This window comes from Hirundo rustica, chromosome 6 (genome assembly GCF_015227805.2).
Source record: "Hirundo rustica isolate bHirRus1 chromosome 6, bHirRus1.pri.v3, whole genome shotgun sequence".
Taxonomy (NCBI): domain Eukaryota; kingdom Metazoa; phylum Chordata; class Aves; order Passeriformes; family Hirundinidae; genus Hirundo; species Hirundo rustica.
The window spans coordinates 34,825,958-34,841,844 of NC_053455.1; the positions used below are offsets into that span (position 1 = coordinate 34,825,958).

The 15,887-nt window shown below is 34.7% G+C and overlaps 1 protein-coding gene across 3 annotated transcripts in view; it reads right to left on the minus strand.

The window, feature by feature from the left end:
• CDIN1 (CDAN1 interacting nuclease 1) overlaps window positions 1-15,887 on the minus strand; it is a 131,870-nt gene that overhangs the window by 99,297 nt on the left and 16,686 nt on the right. For all 3 annotated transcript variants that reach the window (XM_040068558.1, XM_040068560.2, XM_058421194.1), the window contains exons 2-4: window positions 5,763-5,808; window positions 4,843-4,907; window positions 1,560-1,620 (exon numbers count right to left, since the gene is read on the minus strand). In XM_040068558.1, the coding sequence (XP_039924492.1) occupies window positions 1,560-1,620; window positions 4,843-4,907; window positions 5,763-5,808 (172 nt within the window). The remainder of the gene's footprint in view (window positions 1-1,559; window positions 1,621-4,842; window positions 4,908-5,762; window positions 5,809-15,887) is intronic.

Genomic DNA, 15,887 nt, shown 5'->3' on the forward strand with positions numbered 1-15,887 from the left:
GTCAGCAGATGCAAGAGTATGTCATTTAAATATTAACCATCATATAAAAATGGCAGCTTGATTGTTTGGAAGCAGTAATCTGGTGCTGGTTATTGCCACGTTTCCCTAATGCGTTAGGTGGCAGCCACAAAATGCATTGCCCTTCTGATATACCTGCTACTACAAAACCAGCAGCAGATAAGTTGTTTATGTATCTCCCCTTTCTCTTAGATTTAATTTTTATTTATTTCTGAACTGCAGATATCTTTGATCTGAATTGCAAAAATGCATTAGTGAAATATAAACAAAGATATGCTCACTGGAGGCAGAAATTATATGCTTCATCTCTAAATCAATGGGAAAAATATACAAAGAACCAGTAACAGATATATTACTCTGTACTTGAAATATTTTTATGACGGTTCCCATATAATATGGGTGCACTATATCATCCATCTATTCTCAGTACTTCAAGAGTTGTCTTTTCCAGAGATTGTAAGAAGCTACACATTACCACTAATATGAAATAAATCCTTTATTCTATGCAAACTGTACGATCAGGTTACACAGACACTTCACAGACCATTAAAACCTTCCAGTAATTGATAGGTAATCGCTCATTTGCTGGCTGCAGCAATGTACATGAGAGAAAAACCGTTCTTTTTTACTAATGTAACATGTAGAACTTGCTGCTATTGCTACACTTAATGTTCACAGTGCCATATCATTTTTAATGCAAACACTCATTTTCTGCTTCCTTCTTACATTTTCTATTAAAATGCAACACAAAACAGCATACATTTCATTCTATCCCTTTGAGGATTGCATAAGCAGTTCCAGGGAGTATCAGCTATTGTACTGTTACTATTATGGTAAATAAATATTTTACAGTTTAAAAAACAGGTATTTCATATTTTTTTTTCCTAGGAAACTCCTTGCTACTCGTTTAAACTTTTTAACTCTTCTTTAAGCTAGTGCTAAGATGGCAGTTTTAAATACAAATAACACCCTGTGTAACAAGGCAAATTCATATTCTAGTTAACAAACAGCATCAATAAATTTGTCAAGGCTTTAATGGCATCCGTACAGAACTTTTCACACACTGAGGAATTTATTCTGCTTACGTGCTTTATCTTAAGATAAGAAATAAACAGAGTCAGGAAAATTACCTGTTTTAAGCCTTCCTATTACAAAAGAACCCCCAAAAACATAGCTAGGTTTTCTTATTAAAAGCAAGGAATCAAATGGATACAACTCTATTTAATCAATGTGAGAATTTTTACTAAGTTTGTGCATTAAAGACCTGCGGTCTGTCTGAAATTTTCAGCAAAATACAAATGCAGGGTATCCTACACATTCGCCTTGAATTTAAAAGGCTAATTACATGAACTGATTTATTAATAAATGTGGCTTTTTGTCTAATTATTTTAAGTACTAACAGACTGGGGAACCATTTTAAATGTCTAATGTGCCTTGAAACCATTTTTTTTAGGTTAATTACATTTCTCGCTAAAGTCACTATAGATATGCCCCTTAGGTTTTACACTGGAAGATTAAAGAAAAAAAAAAAAGGTGATTACCTCATTGGCCAGGTCCAGTAATACTGGGGCAGCTGCATTTTTCATCACCCCATTCAGGTACCTAGACAAGACAAAGCCAGGTAATTTTGCAGTGGCAAGAAAAGGCCAGTATATACATGTCAGCATCCCTTGTGAATCTTTTTCGTTTGGAGGAAAATACCCCATTACAGAGTAGTTAATGGGAAATCTTTTAAGAAGTAAGTATTTTAAGCAATCACTAACTGTCCAGGGTTGTCTCCTATTCTATTCATCTGCAAAATATATCCATCTCAATGAAGTCACTGGTAAAATATCCAATATATCAAGAAATTAAAAAAAATGTGGCTTAATGACACACAAATAAATTATATCTGTACTACTTAAAGATGCACCACAGACAAATAATAAGACCTCTATTATTTACAGTAAAGATTTTTGATTCCACGTGACCTTCAACTATGAAGGTGCACTGTATATTTTACTCAATTCACTACTATGCACAAAAACATAAATTCTCAAATTTATTCCAGATTTTATCAACTGGGCAGTAGCTTAAATACTAAATGCTTACTTTAGTGTAATCAGTCAAACAATATTCTAAAGAGAAAACAAGAAATATTTAGGATTCAATAAAGGTTGATAGAAAGTCATTATCCTATCAGTGGCAAAGGCTTAATGTTTCTGGTTGAGGGTATTACAGAATGATGCTTCTGACCATTGTTTCACACAATGTCACTTTCCTCACTTCTATTACTTTCACTGTTTGATATTTACATTTCAATAAAGCCTGAAACCTGTGTTCAGAAGCTGATGGGAAGGAACTATGATATTTGAAGTCACTTTGTGCTTTGCAGACATGTGGAAAAGAACAATAGGTACCAACATTTGAATCTGCTCGTTTATCCTATCTGTATTCACATAGCACATCATTACTGACATCATTAGAAGGCCACAGCCTTTCCAGCTCTATCATTATCTATCCATCAGAAGACGCTCTTCTGCTCATTAGTTACAGACATTAAAATTCTTTATCATTTTACCTTTCTGTAGAATGGGTGGCACACCTTTATAAAACCCCTTCACATAAGATTAGATAGAGGGCTTTTTGCTTGCAAGTTATTCTGAAGCTTAATGAATTAAGGAAAAAAGCTTTTTGCTGTAACCTATGATGGTTCCACATAAACCCCACGAAACAAGATGCCTCATTTGTGTTTAAACATTGAAAATTTGTAACAAAAGAAAATGAGAGATCATACACAAAACACATAACCAGGAAAATGTACTCGAGATTAACCTTCTCAAACATGCATCTAGATGATCGAACAGCAACACTACAGTGACAATGAAGTAAATTTCTGTCAGATATTTCTAATGCTTCTGGCAACTCCATTACAGACTAACAGGTCTCACATGCTGATGGCAATACTGGTCTGAAAACTTGCTGATCCTTCTTGTACTTTGTGTTTGCCTAAGTTTCAGAGTAGTAAGTCTCAGCCAAGCAGAAGAAACTACTCTACTCAAATATTTTACTTGCTCTTAACAGGGACCACTGGAAATGTCTACCTTCAAAACCTGGTAGTTTCTGACGTAAGAAAGAAATGACACCACAGTTATCTGCTTGTATGCCAGCAGAAATACTAAGGAGCATAGCACCCATACTGGGGTTTACAGCAGCAAAGTGAATGCTACAGAAGAGCACCGAAGACAGGTTTGTCATATTTACACCTGAAGTATTTCAAAGTGGCTTCCAACTCGTCTGCTTCTGCAACGTCCTAAACATACTACATAGTAAATCTGTTAAAACAGGACTGAAATGAGTTTTTTAACTATTGACCAGAACATCTCTGATTTTAAAACATGTGCATTTTACTCAGCCATGTTAATACACTTGCAAAATGACATACTCAGAAACGGCATAAAGAATGATTTTCCCTATCACTACCACACAGCTTCATACATAATGCATTAGTTACGTACTGCTATTATACTTCAGACTACAGAAGAAGACAGGAGACCAAATCCTCCTACCTGATGTGAGACAAACTTAATCATACCTACAACCCTACTGACACCAATACAACTGCTGCTTTGCATAAAGCAAAATTTTGTCCCATGTTTCAGGTTGAAGTTTCAGGCTGGAACTAGTGATTTACATATACTCTAAGAAAAGGGTTACTTTTACAGCAGTTACAATTACCACAGGCCACTTCAGTGAAACAGTGCTAGTGAAAAATAATTAAAAGTAATACTATATATGTATGTTATTAGAACAACAACATTTTAAGCCAATATTCTTCCTAAACAAGAATCAACCCTAGGAAAAATGTGTGATCCAGTACAAATTTTACAGAAAAATACAACTACTAAAAAAAAACCCCAAGCACCCAAACTAGTACACTTCATGCTGGATATTCTAAACCAATGTCTGATATAATCAGGCTGTGGTTAAGTTTTTACTCTGGTAGAAGCACATTTAATTGTTTACAAATGAAGGCTCTTTGTTTATTTTCTTGATTCATACAGATTAGTATTAAGCACAAATATCACACATCACAAGTATGAATTCACTTGCCATGCATGCTCTTCAGATATGTCAGTCTACAAAGTAGTTTTTAATTGCATATCTTTACCTGTTATCACTATGCCCCAATTATGTCACTGGAGTATTTTTAGTAAAGCCTATGGAACTAACAGAAAAACTGTAAGGTGTAGCAAGCACAGTTTATTAGCTTAAGATGCAAACAATTGCAAAATGACATAAAGATTTTCATTCTCCCTTAAAAACTATTTCTGACACTTGTGTTGATAAAACAGAAATGATCTAAAAATTAGTGCTTCAACTGGCAAAACATGAATATGTAACTTTTTGTAATGCAACACAAATGTTGTTTTAAACAAACAACTGTAACAGAACAAGCACTCTTGCTGTAAGGAAGTCATCAAAATCAGTCTTGAAACAGAAATCCTAAAAATTACAAACTCTAGGCAATACATAATAAATGCCATCACATATACTGAAGAAATATTTGCTTATCCTGACTTAGGGCCAGGTAAGTAAACTCTTCCTTAATCAGAATGATCAAATCCTGAAAAATTTTTGTATTTCAAGTGAAAAACATTTTTAGGTGAACCATTCTGTATTTCCAAATTCTTAATTTACTGCAAAAGTAGTTTTATAATTACAAATTATAAAAATTATAAATTTATAATAATTTAAAATTAGCTTTATAAGCTAATTTACTCAAAACTGCCATAAAAACCAGTAGCTATGATGAGAGTCTAAACTGGGGTGGGGAGGTCATACCTTTGGTAGTAAGTTTCGACAGCTTCAGCAGTGTGATGCTTGGCATGTGTTCTTTTGATTTGTTTCTAGAAAAATGAAAAAACAAGGACTTTTACAAACGTGTCATAGATCAAAACACAGAAATCATGACTACGCAAACACGTGATCCTTGGCTACGCTTTGATAGATGTGAACCATGTTTTTAGATTCTGTACAGAAATGACATTCAATCTAGCTATTGAATTGAACGTCTTCAGACTGTACTGCAATGTACAATATGTAAAAGCCAGTAAGGTCACAATAATTGAATCTAAATAAGTTTACTGAAGGCTGCTGAGGGCAAAGAAAAACTTGTTCTCTCTTTCAACCTTTGTATTAATTTTTCCTCAATTCAATTCCATCTAAGTCTGGTGCACTCTAGTTTTACAATTCAATTGGCATTTTTAACCAGGAAGAACATTGCTTAAAAACAACTTATTTGAAAAACTACAAAAAGTAATTCCATAGAGACTTGCCATTTGACTGACACCTGTCATCTCATGATAAATGACTCCATTTTCTGCCTCTCTTGCCTTCTGCCACTCCGGCAATGGTCATTTATCATCATCTCTGTCAGCAATGGAAAGCAGCACTGACAGTGCAAGTCAGCAAACATTTAGCACATGGAACCACGCAACACAGGGAAATTATTATTGTCAGAATAATAATGGTTTAGCATAATTTATTACAGGTCCACCAAATAAGCAAAGGCTAGATGTTATTAGACAGATGGATGGGTAGGCTTGGCAGCCATCCACTGAGACTCAGGCGGTGCTTGATGTGGAAAAAGGAACATCCTCCAAACCAATCAGAAAGCTGGCAGTTCAATTACAAAGAAATAAAGGGACATTCATCATTCAATTAGGCACCTGTCAACCCTCACAAAGGAGAAAACTTCTAACCTGGTACTCCTGGGAGAAGATGCTCAGCAGAGTGGACTGCGATTGACTGGAACAAATAAAAGAAGGACAAAGTTAATTACTGGAGTGCACTGCAAAGAAACAAAAGAGAAGGGAGCTTCAAAGGTAGGCCTGCTGCCCTGTAATCTAACAGAACATGAAAACAAGTGTGGAAAAGTTGTTCCAGATGAACACCTCAGACAAAGGCTTCCTGCTGCTAGGTCAAGGAGAGAACGTACGAGGGAGGGGAGGAAAATATAGCAGGAATTTCAAATCAAACTAGCATATTGTTTGGGTGATTCAACTTCAGAATCCAAAAGTCCTATCAGGAGCAAGTGGTGGAGCTAAAAGATAACACGGAAAAAAAGGAGATTAAAGCAAAATTTCCATTAATAATTGACAGAGCTAAATTCCACCAGCAGTTGGGAAAATGCTGCTTGTTCATTGGCAACATATTGAAATTCATTTTGTTAGCAGCAAGGGAACTTCTTCAGTAGCTGTCTCATATTCAGGTTAAAAACCTCCCCCTCTGTCAGAAGTAGCATATGGGACCAGTGGAACATTCCCACTGAAACTGATGTGCTTTGAAAATGGAAACTTTCACAGCAGGAAGCCAAGATTCCCCAGAGTCGGTCATTTCCAAAAGCTGCCATAAGCTTCATTCATCTAAGACTCCACTCAATGTCAAACACCTGGCAATGAAGCAACCTGGAAAGCATTCTTCCCAAGTGGGAATTTTTCTCTCTGAATTGTTAACATTTAGAAATGAGACAAGATTTTTTTTCCTCTGAAAGGCAATCAATACCACACCGCTACTGTTTTCAATTGTCCTCTGTGGATATATCTACCCCATCACATCCTGAATACTACTAATTACTCCTGATATATTTTTCTACTACATACAACTTGAACAAATTATAGTCTCAATAAATCGAGTTTTATGGTACAGCACAGCATTATGAATAATTAACATTTTTTCCTTTCATGAACTTACCTACTATGGCACAGTAGGTACATAGTTCAAAGATTCTACAATTCCGTCTAAATTCTGAAGTCTCACTCTTCTCTCAAGATTTCTTGTATGTGAATTTAGCACCTGTATCATATTATAGTTACATTAAAAGTACATGTTCTCTCCATACATAAATGATCCTTCTGCTTCCAATTGTCATACTTCAGAAATACTAATTTAAGATAGGGAAGTCCTACTCTCACTTTCAGAAGAGAACACCGAGGCACAAAACAACTAAATGGTTGGATCAGAGTTAAACAGACACTATTTATATGGAGCATGGTATAAAGTTACTTCTAAACCAAGCAGCTGAAGAATCAGGAACAAAGTGACTAGATTAATGTAGTGCTGTATAAAGAACTTACAAGTATGTCTTATCCATAGCTGTGCTTCCAGGCTTTTTGCCATAACTCTGTATTTTGGGCTTGTCTGCCCAGCGCAACATCTGTGTGACAGCAGTAAGCTGAGCCTTGATCTTTGGTATTTTACACATGGGACTGTGCACCCTAAGTACTCACTGAGACTGAATGTTAAAACTGTAGAAAAGTGAAAGCAACAGAGACTTACTAATATATAGATTAAATTAATGGATTTCAGAAAAAATATGTACAATACAGTAAAGAACTTAAATTTTTATTGAAGTTTCTATTTAAATTAAATAAACAGTATTTTAAAAATAAACATTTATTAAAATATACATGTGACACAAAGGCCAGGAGTTACAAACCACAAAGCCTCTCCAAAAGGTGCACAATCCAATTATGACAAACTGCAACCTGCACATGTAATCACTAGAATGTGAACAAAGGAAAGAAATTAAGATTATATACTTACACAGGCTATACACATACAGAAAGCTAAGATATTTCAAGTTGATTTAAAAAAAACCCCAAACCTGCAGGCTATAAATAAGTTGGATACATATGGCCCCCTAATGGCTCACCATATAACTATTATTACCTTGTAGATTTACACGGTCATAATGGTCGAACTGAATTTAGAAATAGATGTGGGAAAAAACCCGAAACAGATCAGGACAGCATTTGACTAGATTTCTGGTTTGAGTTCTCTTCCACCGACACAGCAATTTTTGTGGTTTTAGGCTATTCCCATTATGATAACTGTACTTATACTACCATTATCCTGTTATAGAGACACTGACATATTAAAAAATCCAAGACCATTATCCCTCCCTCCTTTACACTCCATCTTCAATGGCAGACCTGGAAATGCTAGGTTAATGGTTGGACTTGATGATCTTCAAGATCTTCTCAAAACTGCATGTTTCTCTTATTCTTGTCCATTTTATTTGTCCCCTTGGTGTCCTTGGATTTTGACCTTCTACTTCAATTTAGTTCAACACTCCTCTCCTATGCTTCCAACTGTTCAGATAATTTAGGACTTAGCATGAATACTGAAAAAATTCACTCCAATAACAGTGCAAATTGGATATATATTGGATTGCAGTACAGAAACTTCACCACTGGGGCATAGAGAATTATTTCAATAACACCATTCAAAGAATTTCAAGCCTTACTACTGGATGATCTTTCCCCTTCTCCAGGAGAAGTGGATTTATATCTTCATATGGCTGCTTCCATGTTTCTTTTGGTTAACATAGTTCCTGTCTTAAACACTAAAACCATTCATCTGCCACTCAGTGTTTCCTTGCTCCAATTTCATTGAGACAACTTCCTGGCAAAATGAAATAGCTCCTCAAAACACAGATGGAGCATCTATTACAAGATCCCAATGAGTGAAAACTGAAACATTATGGTTTCAGAAAGCACAGAAAAAGACAGTACTATGTACTTAGAGAGGGAAGAGAAGTCGTGAACATGCATTTGAATAGCAAAACAGCATGATCACAACTGCTGATACTGACAGCAGGAATACTACCATAGAAGTTATTACTCCTATAAGAACAGCTAAATTCCCAGGGCTCCATCCATCCTCTGATACTTCCATACAAGATTTAAAAGCAACAAATGAGCAGACAAATGTCTTTGTCGGTGAGCTATCCAGAAAAACAAATGTAACATCTGAAGTGTTTTTTATTCAAAATAACATTTGAGTACTGTGTTATTGCCTTTCATGAAATAAACTATATAGTAAGCCTCATGCCTTACTTGAGGACTAGGAATATAGATGTTTGTGACAAGCAGACTCTTGTTGAGAAACTGTAGAGCCAAGGTACAGAATTGCTGATTTTCTGAAACAGACAAACAAAAAATCCAGAAGTCATAATTCTGAATACTACCTCATTTAAACTTCTAATAAATCAACTTGTTACCCCTCTTGTGGAACTAAGTATACTGTCCAGGGAAATAAGCAAACTTTTCTCTTAAGTTCCGTAGTGACAACTTTCATGGAAACACTTTCTTCTGCAATTCCAGATAGTAATGAATTTAACTCCCAGAGCTCTGTTCAAAGCATCCAGCCTTGCTCTTTAGATATCCTCTTTTTCTTGTATACTGGCATCCACAATGATGCCGATTTACCTTTTGTGTTGATGTCAGTAGCATACTTCCATCTGAATGCCTGATATATTTTGTGCTCTTGTCAATATGTAAGTGGATTTGAGCAGAAAATGGTGAAATCTAAAGTTGGCTCTAAAAAGGCCCGTTTTGTAAAGATAAAATTACTTTTATTTTATAAAATTAATGTAATTTCTAGCTTCCAAATGATATAAAGATATAAAAATTTGTTTGCCATTACAAAAAAAAAAAAAAAAGTATTACAGTTATGAAAGTTATTTCGACTACATAAATCCAACATTTAGAATGGGATGCCCAAGTCAGTCCAGGAAAAGGGATAAGAGAAATAATTTCTAAGAATTTAGATATCAGTCAAGCTAGAAAGAAAACTGGAAGTTTGGAACTGGGAAAAGAACATGCCTTTTGGTCAATTACTATGTAAGAATAAAAATTAAGACGATTCTCTTCTACTGAATCTCAGAATTTGGTAGATGAGGAATGCTATAATTCCTGGAAAGTGCTTAAAAAATGCAATGAGTATTAATATATAAAGTAGTTAAAGGTAAGTTACTACTTCATATAAGCATTTATATGCTTCATAGCTAGAGTAGATACAAAACTTTGGCTAAGAAGCAGCAAGGAATGACAAAAGCAATTTAACTGTACAAGATCATCACCTCAACAAAATGGAATTTCTGATGCAACCACACTGGAGCGCTGTCCTGTTTAATATTTGCTACTTACTTCAGCCTCACCAGGAAAAAAATCCAAGCATAACAAATGTTACGCAAATACTGTATTATCAACCCTTGCAAATAATGAACTCTTTACAGATAAGATAAAACTTACAGTTTTTTACTTTATTTTCTGAGATTACTGAAAACATGGAGTTGTAGGTGCAAACCAAGTTTCTACTTGTTTCATGTTTTAGAATGAGTTTCCTTTCCCTCATTTTTAAGTCCACACTTGTTGCCTAAAGTAGAAAGAGGAAAAAATCAGTTTTACAGTTAATGTATTTTCCCATGGAACAAAAGAAGAGTACCTGGAGAGATTTGTAAAAAAAATTAGAAAAAACAAATCAAGAGTAAATATGAACTGTAGTATTTAATCCAGAAGTATTCACACAAGTGGAGACAAGCAGGGGGAAAGCATAGTCCATAAAACAAGTATGTTCTATATAAAAATAGTTTTATTGTTCTTTTTTCACAAAATGGAATATTTTATCTTATTAAAATGATAAACATATTGGTTAAAACACCAAGTGTAGGGGCGGGAGCTATGTTTCCAAAATTCAGAAGCTGTCACACGTGAAATTCCAAAGCTGCAGTATCAAATCTTTTCTCTGAAGAACATAAACTGCCACGCAGCTATAGCAGGAATTCAAGGAGGGGGGGAAATTGTTTCTTTTTTTCCACAGTCTCTACTGAGCATGGAGTGCTACTCATATCTTTCATGATATATTCTGAAGTAGATAGGACGAGTCTCATTTTTTTTTAACTGGAAAAGAACTTCCCCTTTCCATCTATAGTAAGTTTAAAAATACTTTTACTGATACAATATTGAGCCTTAAAATAAAAGTAATAGGACTAGACCTGTGTGGTGCTGCCATGCCAGATTTAAAATCTAAGTGAAGAAAGAAAGATATAAATCCAACATATTTAAAAGACTAGTGGTGAAAAGGGGAATTCTCCTCACACCTATCCTGAAGTTTCAGAGCATGTGTCTAAAATGTATTTTTTACTGTTACATTATTAAATATATGAAAGAAATCCAAACAGCAAAATTCTCGCCTTCTGTACTGCAAATGATTTGGAACAGGGACTCCTAAAGAAAGCAATGTTTATACTTCTTATCACATGCTAACCAGTCCACTCTGTTTTGTAAAAAATTCTGTCAGTAATGGATTTCAAATAGATCTAGCAGCATTGTTTCAAATGCATAACATGCACAGATGCATACAGCCTCAGTGGCTTCTGAGAACTTCAGGATGTGGGCAGCAAGCACCACAGTTACATGTGTAAATGACCCAATGCCACTCTGATGGTCAACTTCCCACCTGAGAGGAGGTGACAACTAGCAGATTCACAAATTTCTTTCACATGTCAGGGTTGTCCAGACAAAAAAAAAAAACTTCTTAACAGTCTGAATGATTCCACAAGAGAATCCAGGAAGGCTCAGGAGTACCAAAGGCCTACCAAAAGCTTGGGAACTGGTAGGTTTATATGCATCCAAGCACTGAAGAACACGGAACAAAGGAGGCACACTGACCTCTAGAATAGTTACAGCTTTAATCTTTCTTCACTTTAGCCTCATGTACTACAATCTTTCTTATAGTTTAGTATGATTGTGGTCACTTTTCTGAATGAAAATTCTCAAAAAGCAGAGTATGGTCCCTGTATACATTTGTACTTTTATCATTCACAAATCTACCAATGATTTATCAGAAGTCAGTTTACCAGTTTAAGTTAAATCAATATACTTGTCCATATACATGCATGTGAATACATATTTTTAAATCAATAGGTGAGTTTGAATTAGAGTAACATGGAAGTATCTAAGTCTTTAGTTACAACATGCTAACTTCTATAAACTGGCCATCTTCCAATTTTTCTGCTTTTCAGTTACACCAAGTCTAGAATACAAACACATTTTTATTTCTGCATAAGAAGCCTTCCATACAATGAAGCATTATTGGTAGCTACTCCTTTGGAAACTATAAAGTCAATACAGTTCTGCAGAGGAAATACTCCCATTACAAATATATTATTATTGTTGTTTTGTTTTGTTGTTATCGTTATTGTCGTTACTGTTATGCTGTGTAGATATATATACATAGATATATATATATATGACAAGAAGTACATGATGATATGCTCATTTCAGACTTAGTATGATTACATTTAAAATCAAGATGAAATTCAAGCTAATCTGAAGAACAATAGTATTAATCAATTTTAAAATTCTCTGATATCCAGTTCAGTAAGCTGCACAACAGTTCAACTCAAAAGTCTTAAAAACAGATCCTTAAAAATTGCCATTGCCTCCAAGTCAATTTCATACCTTTGGCAGGATCAAAAATAAAACCCAAAGTAAAGATTCTGAGGACAAAGATATCCTGCATTGCAGGCTTGCACTATTCAATGATAATATAAAGGTTAAATTCAGGCATGTGCATACAACTTTGCTGCCTACAGCCAGGGTTATGAGTATAACTGTATGACAAAGCTCAGTGAAGGCTACTTGGGAAGAGTCATCACTTCTATGACCTTGACACTGGTTGGTCCCACAACTTCTATACAATTTAGTGATGTGCGAGAACAGATGATGGTGCAATACATAGAAATGGCAGCATTTAAAATTCATAGTAGCGTAAGGCCATTACTTTTCCCACTGGGCCACTTGAACTTTAATAATGTCTGACCTAGTTGGCCAATAAGTTCTAGCAGCAGACAGAGGAAAATTGCCAGTATTAGATACTGTTTGATTTTTCATTTAGGAAGACTTAGAAGTTCCTTTAAGAACAGAGCACCAATTCTTCCTGTAGACACCTAATTTTTTTGTGTCGCTTGTAACAACCAATATATTTTAAAACAACTGCAGACTATGAATGATTTGTATCAGATGTGAAAAAAATAAGTTGCAGAGTTAAGTACAAATAACCAATACAGGCAGTGATCCCAAAATAATGCCAGCTCTTTGCAGAGATAAATTACATCTTCCTTCACGCACACCACAAAAATCTTAGTTCCAACAGCAACAATATAAGTGTAAATAAAAATATGACATATTCAAATGATTACGAAGTATTTATGATCACTCTCCCAATCTGAAAAGAGAAGAACAAAAATGCTGTTTTTTCCATTCACACATATATGGTTATGATAAGAAGAACAGCATCATGCTTTAACAATGCATAAATACGTAACATGTTAAAAAACCCAGCAACAGCAGCAGTAGAAGGGTAGCAGGTCCATACAAAAAGAAACTACTTTTTCAGCCATATAATATTGATAAGCAAGTAGTGAAAATAGACAGTAATTTGCCTAAGATATTGTTCTGATATAATTTCTTTCTGGAATTAAACAATGCCTGTTGCATGAATGTTTGTAACCTACTCCAATGCCAAACCCACACAGAGACCTGTATAAGTAAATACTATTTCACTAATGTTTCAAGTTTCTTCAATTAAAATATAAAACTGTTTTGTAAGGTCATATTTTCAAACTTAAAAATATTTTCAGATGTAATACAGCACAATATATATTCACAATAAAGGCTTAAGAAATGCAGTCAGTGCTAAAATATGAAATTAAAACTCCCAAATATTGTAACATCAGGCTTCAATGACTACTGAACGCCTTCACCTTACAGAACTTCACCTTACAGAACTTCACAGCAGAACTTGTCTGGCAGCCTTTAAGTATCTAATAAGTGAATCCACTGACAAAAGAAACTGACAGGAGTCAAAGAGGGTTTGTCTCCACATACACCTTGATAATCTCAGCACTTGTTCACCACATCTCCATTTCCTGGTTTTCTGAAGAATTCTGCTTTCCACTCTACCATTAATTTTTTTGAGAAAATTAAATAAAAAAAGCCCAAAGCTTGAGACTAGCAAAAGTAAATTATTTGCTATGTCCTTGATTTTAACTACTCCAAGTTACTTAGCAAGGAGAAAAGTTTCTTAATATCCAGGAAAGAATCAGTGAATGCCCCAAAGCAGAGGAGAGGCATACAGCAGCATACCAGAGACTGAAGAAAAAGGCGAAACATCTGTGAACTCCTCATTTGCACTCAACTACCATCCACACTTCACTTCAATTTACTTCAATTAAGACTGTACCAAAAAAATATTTGCAAGCTTGACATCTTTATCTTAGTAGTACAATCTAAATGTTGAACCATTAGACAAAACCATAGTAAATTAGTTCCTTATCTGATGTTGGTTGTGTGAAGAAGGATGCTCCTAGGGTGCAACAGCAATAGACCTGAACAGGCAGTTGAGGTGAAGAAGATACAGTTTAAAGCAGGGGTTTATCCTTCTTTCTTATCTGTCCTACTGATAGGGACAAGGTCCACACATTAAAAATATACTCAGTAGGCTATTACTGGAAAACAATATTTGAAATATTTCATGTTCATCCCCTCATTTTGTTTTGATTAGTCTATCATGCTACTTCCCCTTATGCCTAGAGAAAGAAATAGATCAGGAGAAGTTAAGTTTTTCAGACTTCAAGCTCAAATTTACTTACTGTGGAAAAAGGGGGAAAAAAATCCTACTTTATAGCTTTTTTTCAAGAAAACTATATTGTCCTGTACAAGTTAGGTGTTTAACTTTAGAAAACTATTTTTATGAATGAATGGCAATTCACAGCTAATTAGATTGTTCATTTTGTATTAAAAAATTAGCCTGCATGTAAAAAGCATATTGTGTTGAACTAAATAAATCCGTAAACACCCTTAAACAATTTGCTCCTAAAAATATATAATCAAATTTAGAAAACTATAAACTACATTTAAAATTTATTATTTACAAGCAATTAATTACAAAGACAGCCAGGTGGCTTTCATTACATAAATTACTGTTAATGACACTTGCCTCATGCTGCTACTGTATTTAGCATTTGCATGCATCACATGTCAAGCACACACACTGTTGCATAGGTTTCTCCATGGTAAAAAGTGAAACATCTGAAGTCAAAAAAGCTTCCAGTTGTCCAAGGAAAACTGTTAATTCCTTAAACAAGTCAGAATCTTATTGATATTTCCCATTCAGGATATAATCTAAAATATATTCAGGATAAAATTTCAAGAATCAAACATGAATGATATAGAAGTGGTAGTTTTTAGTGAAATACCCATTTTGGTTATGATGCAGATTCAAGGCAAGCCATGAATCCATTTATAGCTAGTTCCCTCAAGACTTTAGAGACCTATAAAGTGTTTATAATTTTAAAAAATTACAATTTTTAAGCTATTTGCAATTATTAAACAAAAGGAAAAATAAGATAATTCTTGTCTACCTTCCTAACAGTGTAGTATTTTATCTTGTATATCTAACTTGTTGTACCATGCATGCAGATATTTACAAAGCCTACTTTCAGCCCCAGGGATATAGCATATTATGCCATAGAGGGAATAAAGTCATTTAATGCCACTACTTACTTTCCTTTGGAAAGATTTCAGAAATGCACAAGAAGGAAATCTAGCTATTTCTTTTTACTGGTGTTCTTCTGGCAATCACTTTTTAAAGAAAGCTTTCTACCTAAAACTGGCAGGCAATATGAAGGAAACATCACAAGAGCTGATCACAACATTACATTAGTGTATCCTAAAACTTCTCTAACCCTTTCCACTCCTGTCTTCAGGCATTTACTTTCCCTTCCTCTCCTCTCCAGAGGATTTTTCTGGTGTTCTTTATATTGCCCTGAAAATACATACAATGACTTTGTTTCCCACAGTGCCACTGCAGGAAAGGCTGGCTTTCCAGAACTCTTACTCCATGGAACAGAATCTAATGGAACACTAATGGAATAGAATTATCTCTGATATAAACAGTTAATAAGATTGACTATACAGCATCACCTTCACCAAGCACCAAAATTTCACTGGTTTTGGTAGAGTGAGCCTAAATGCTTT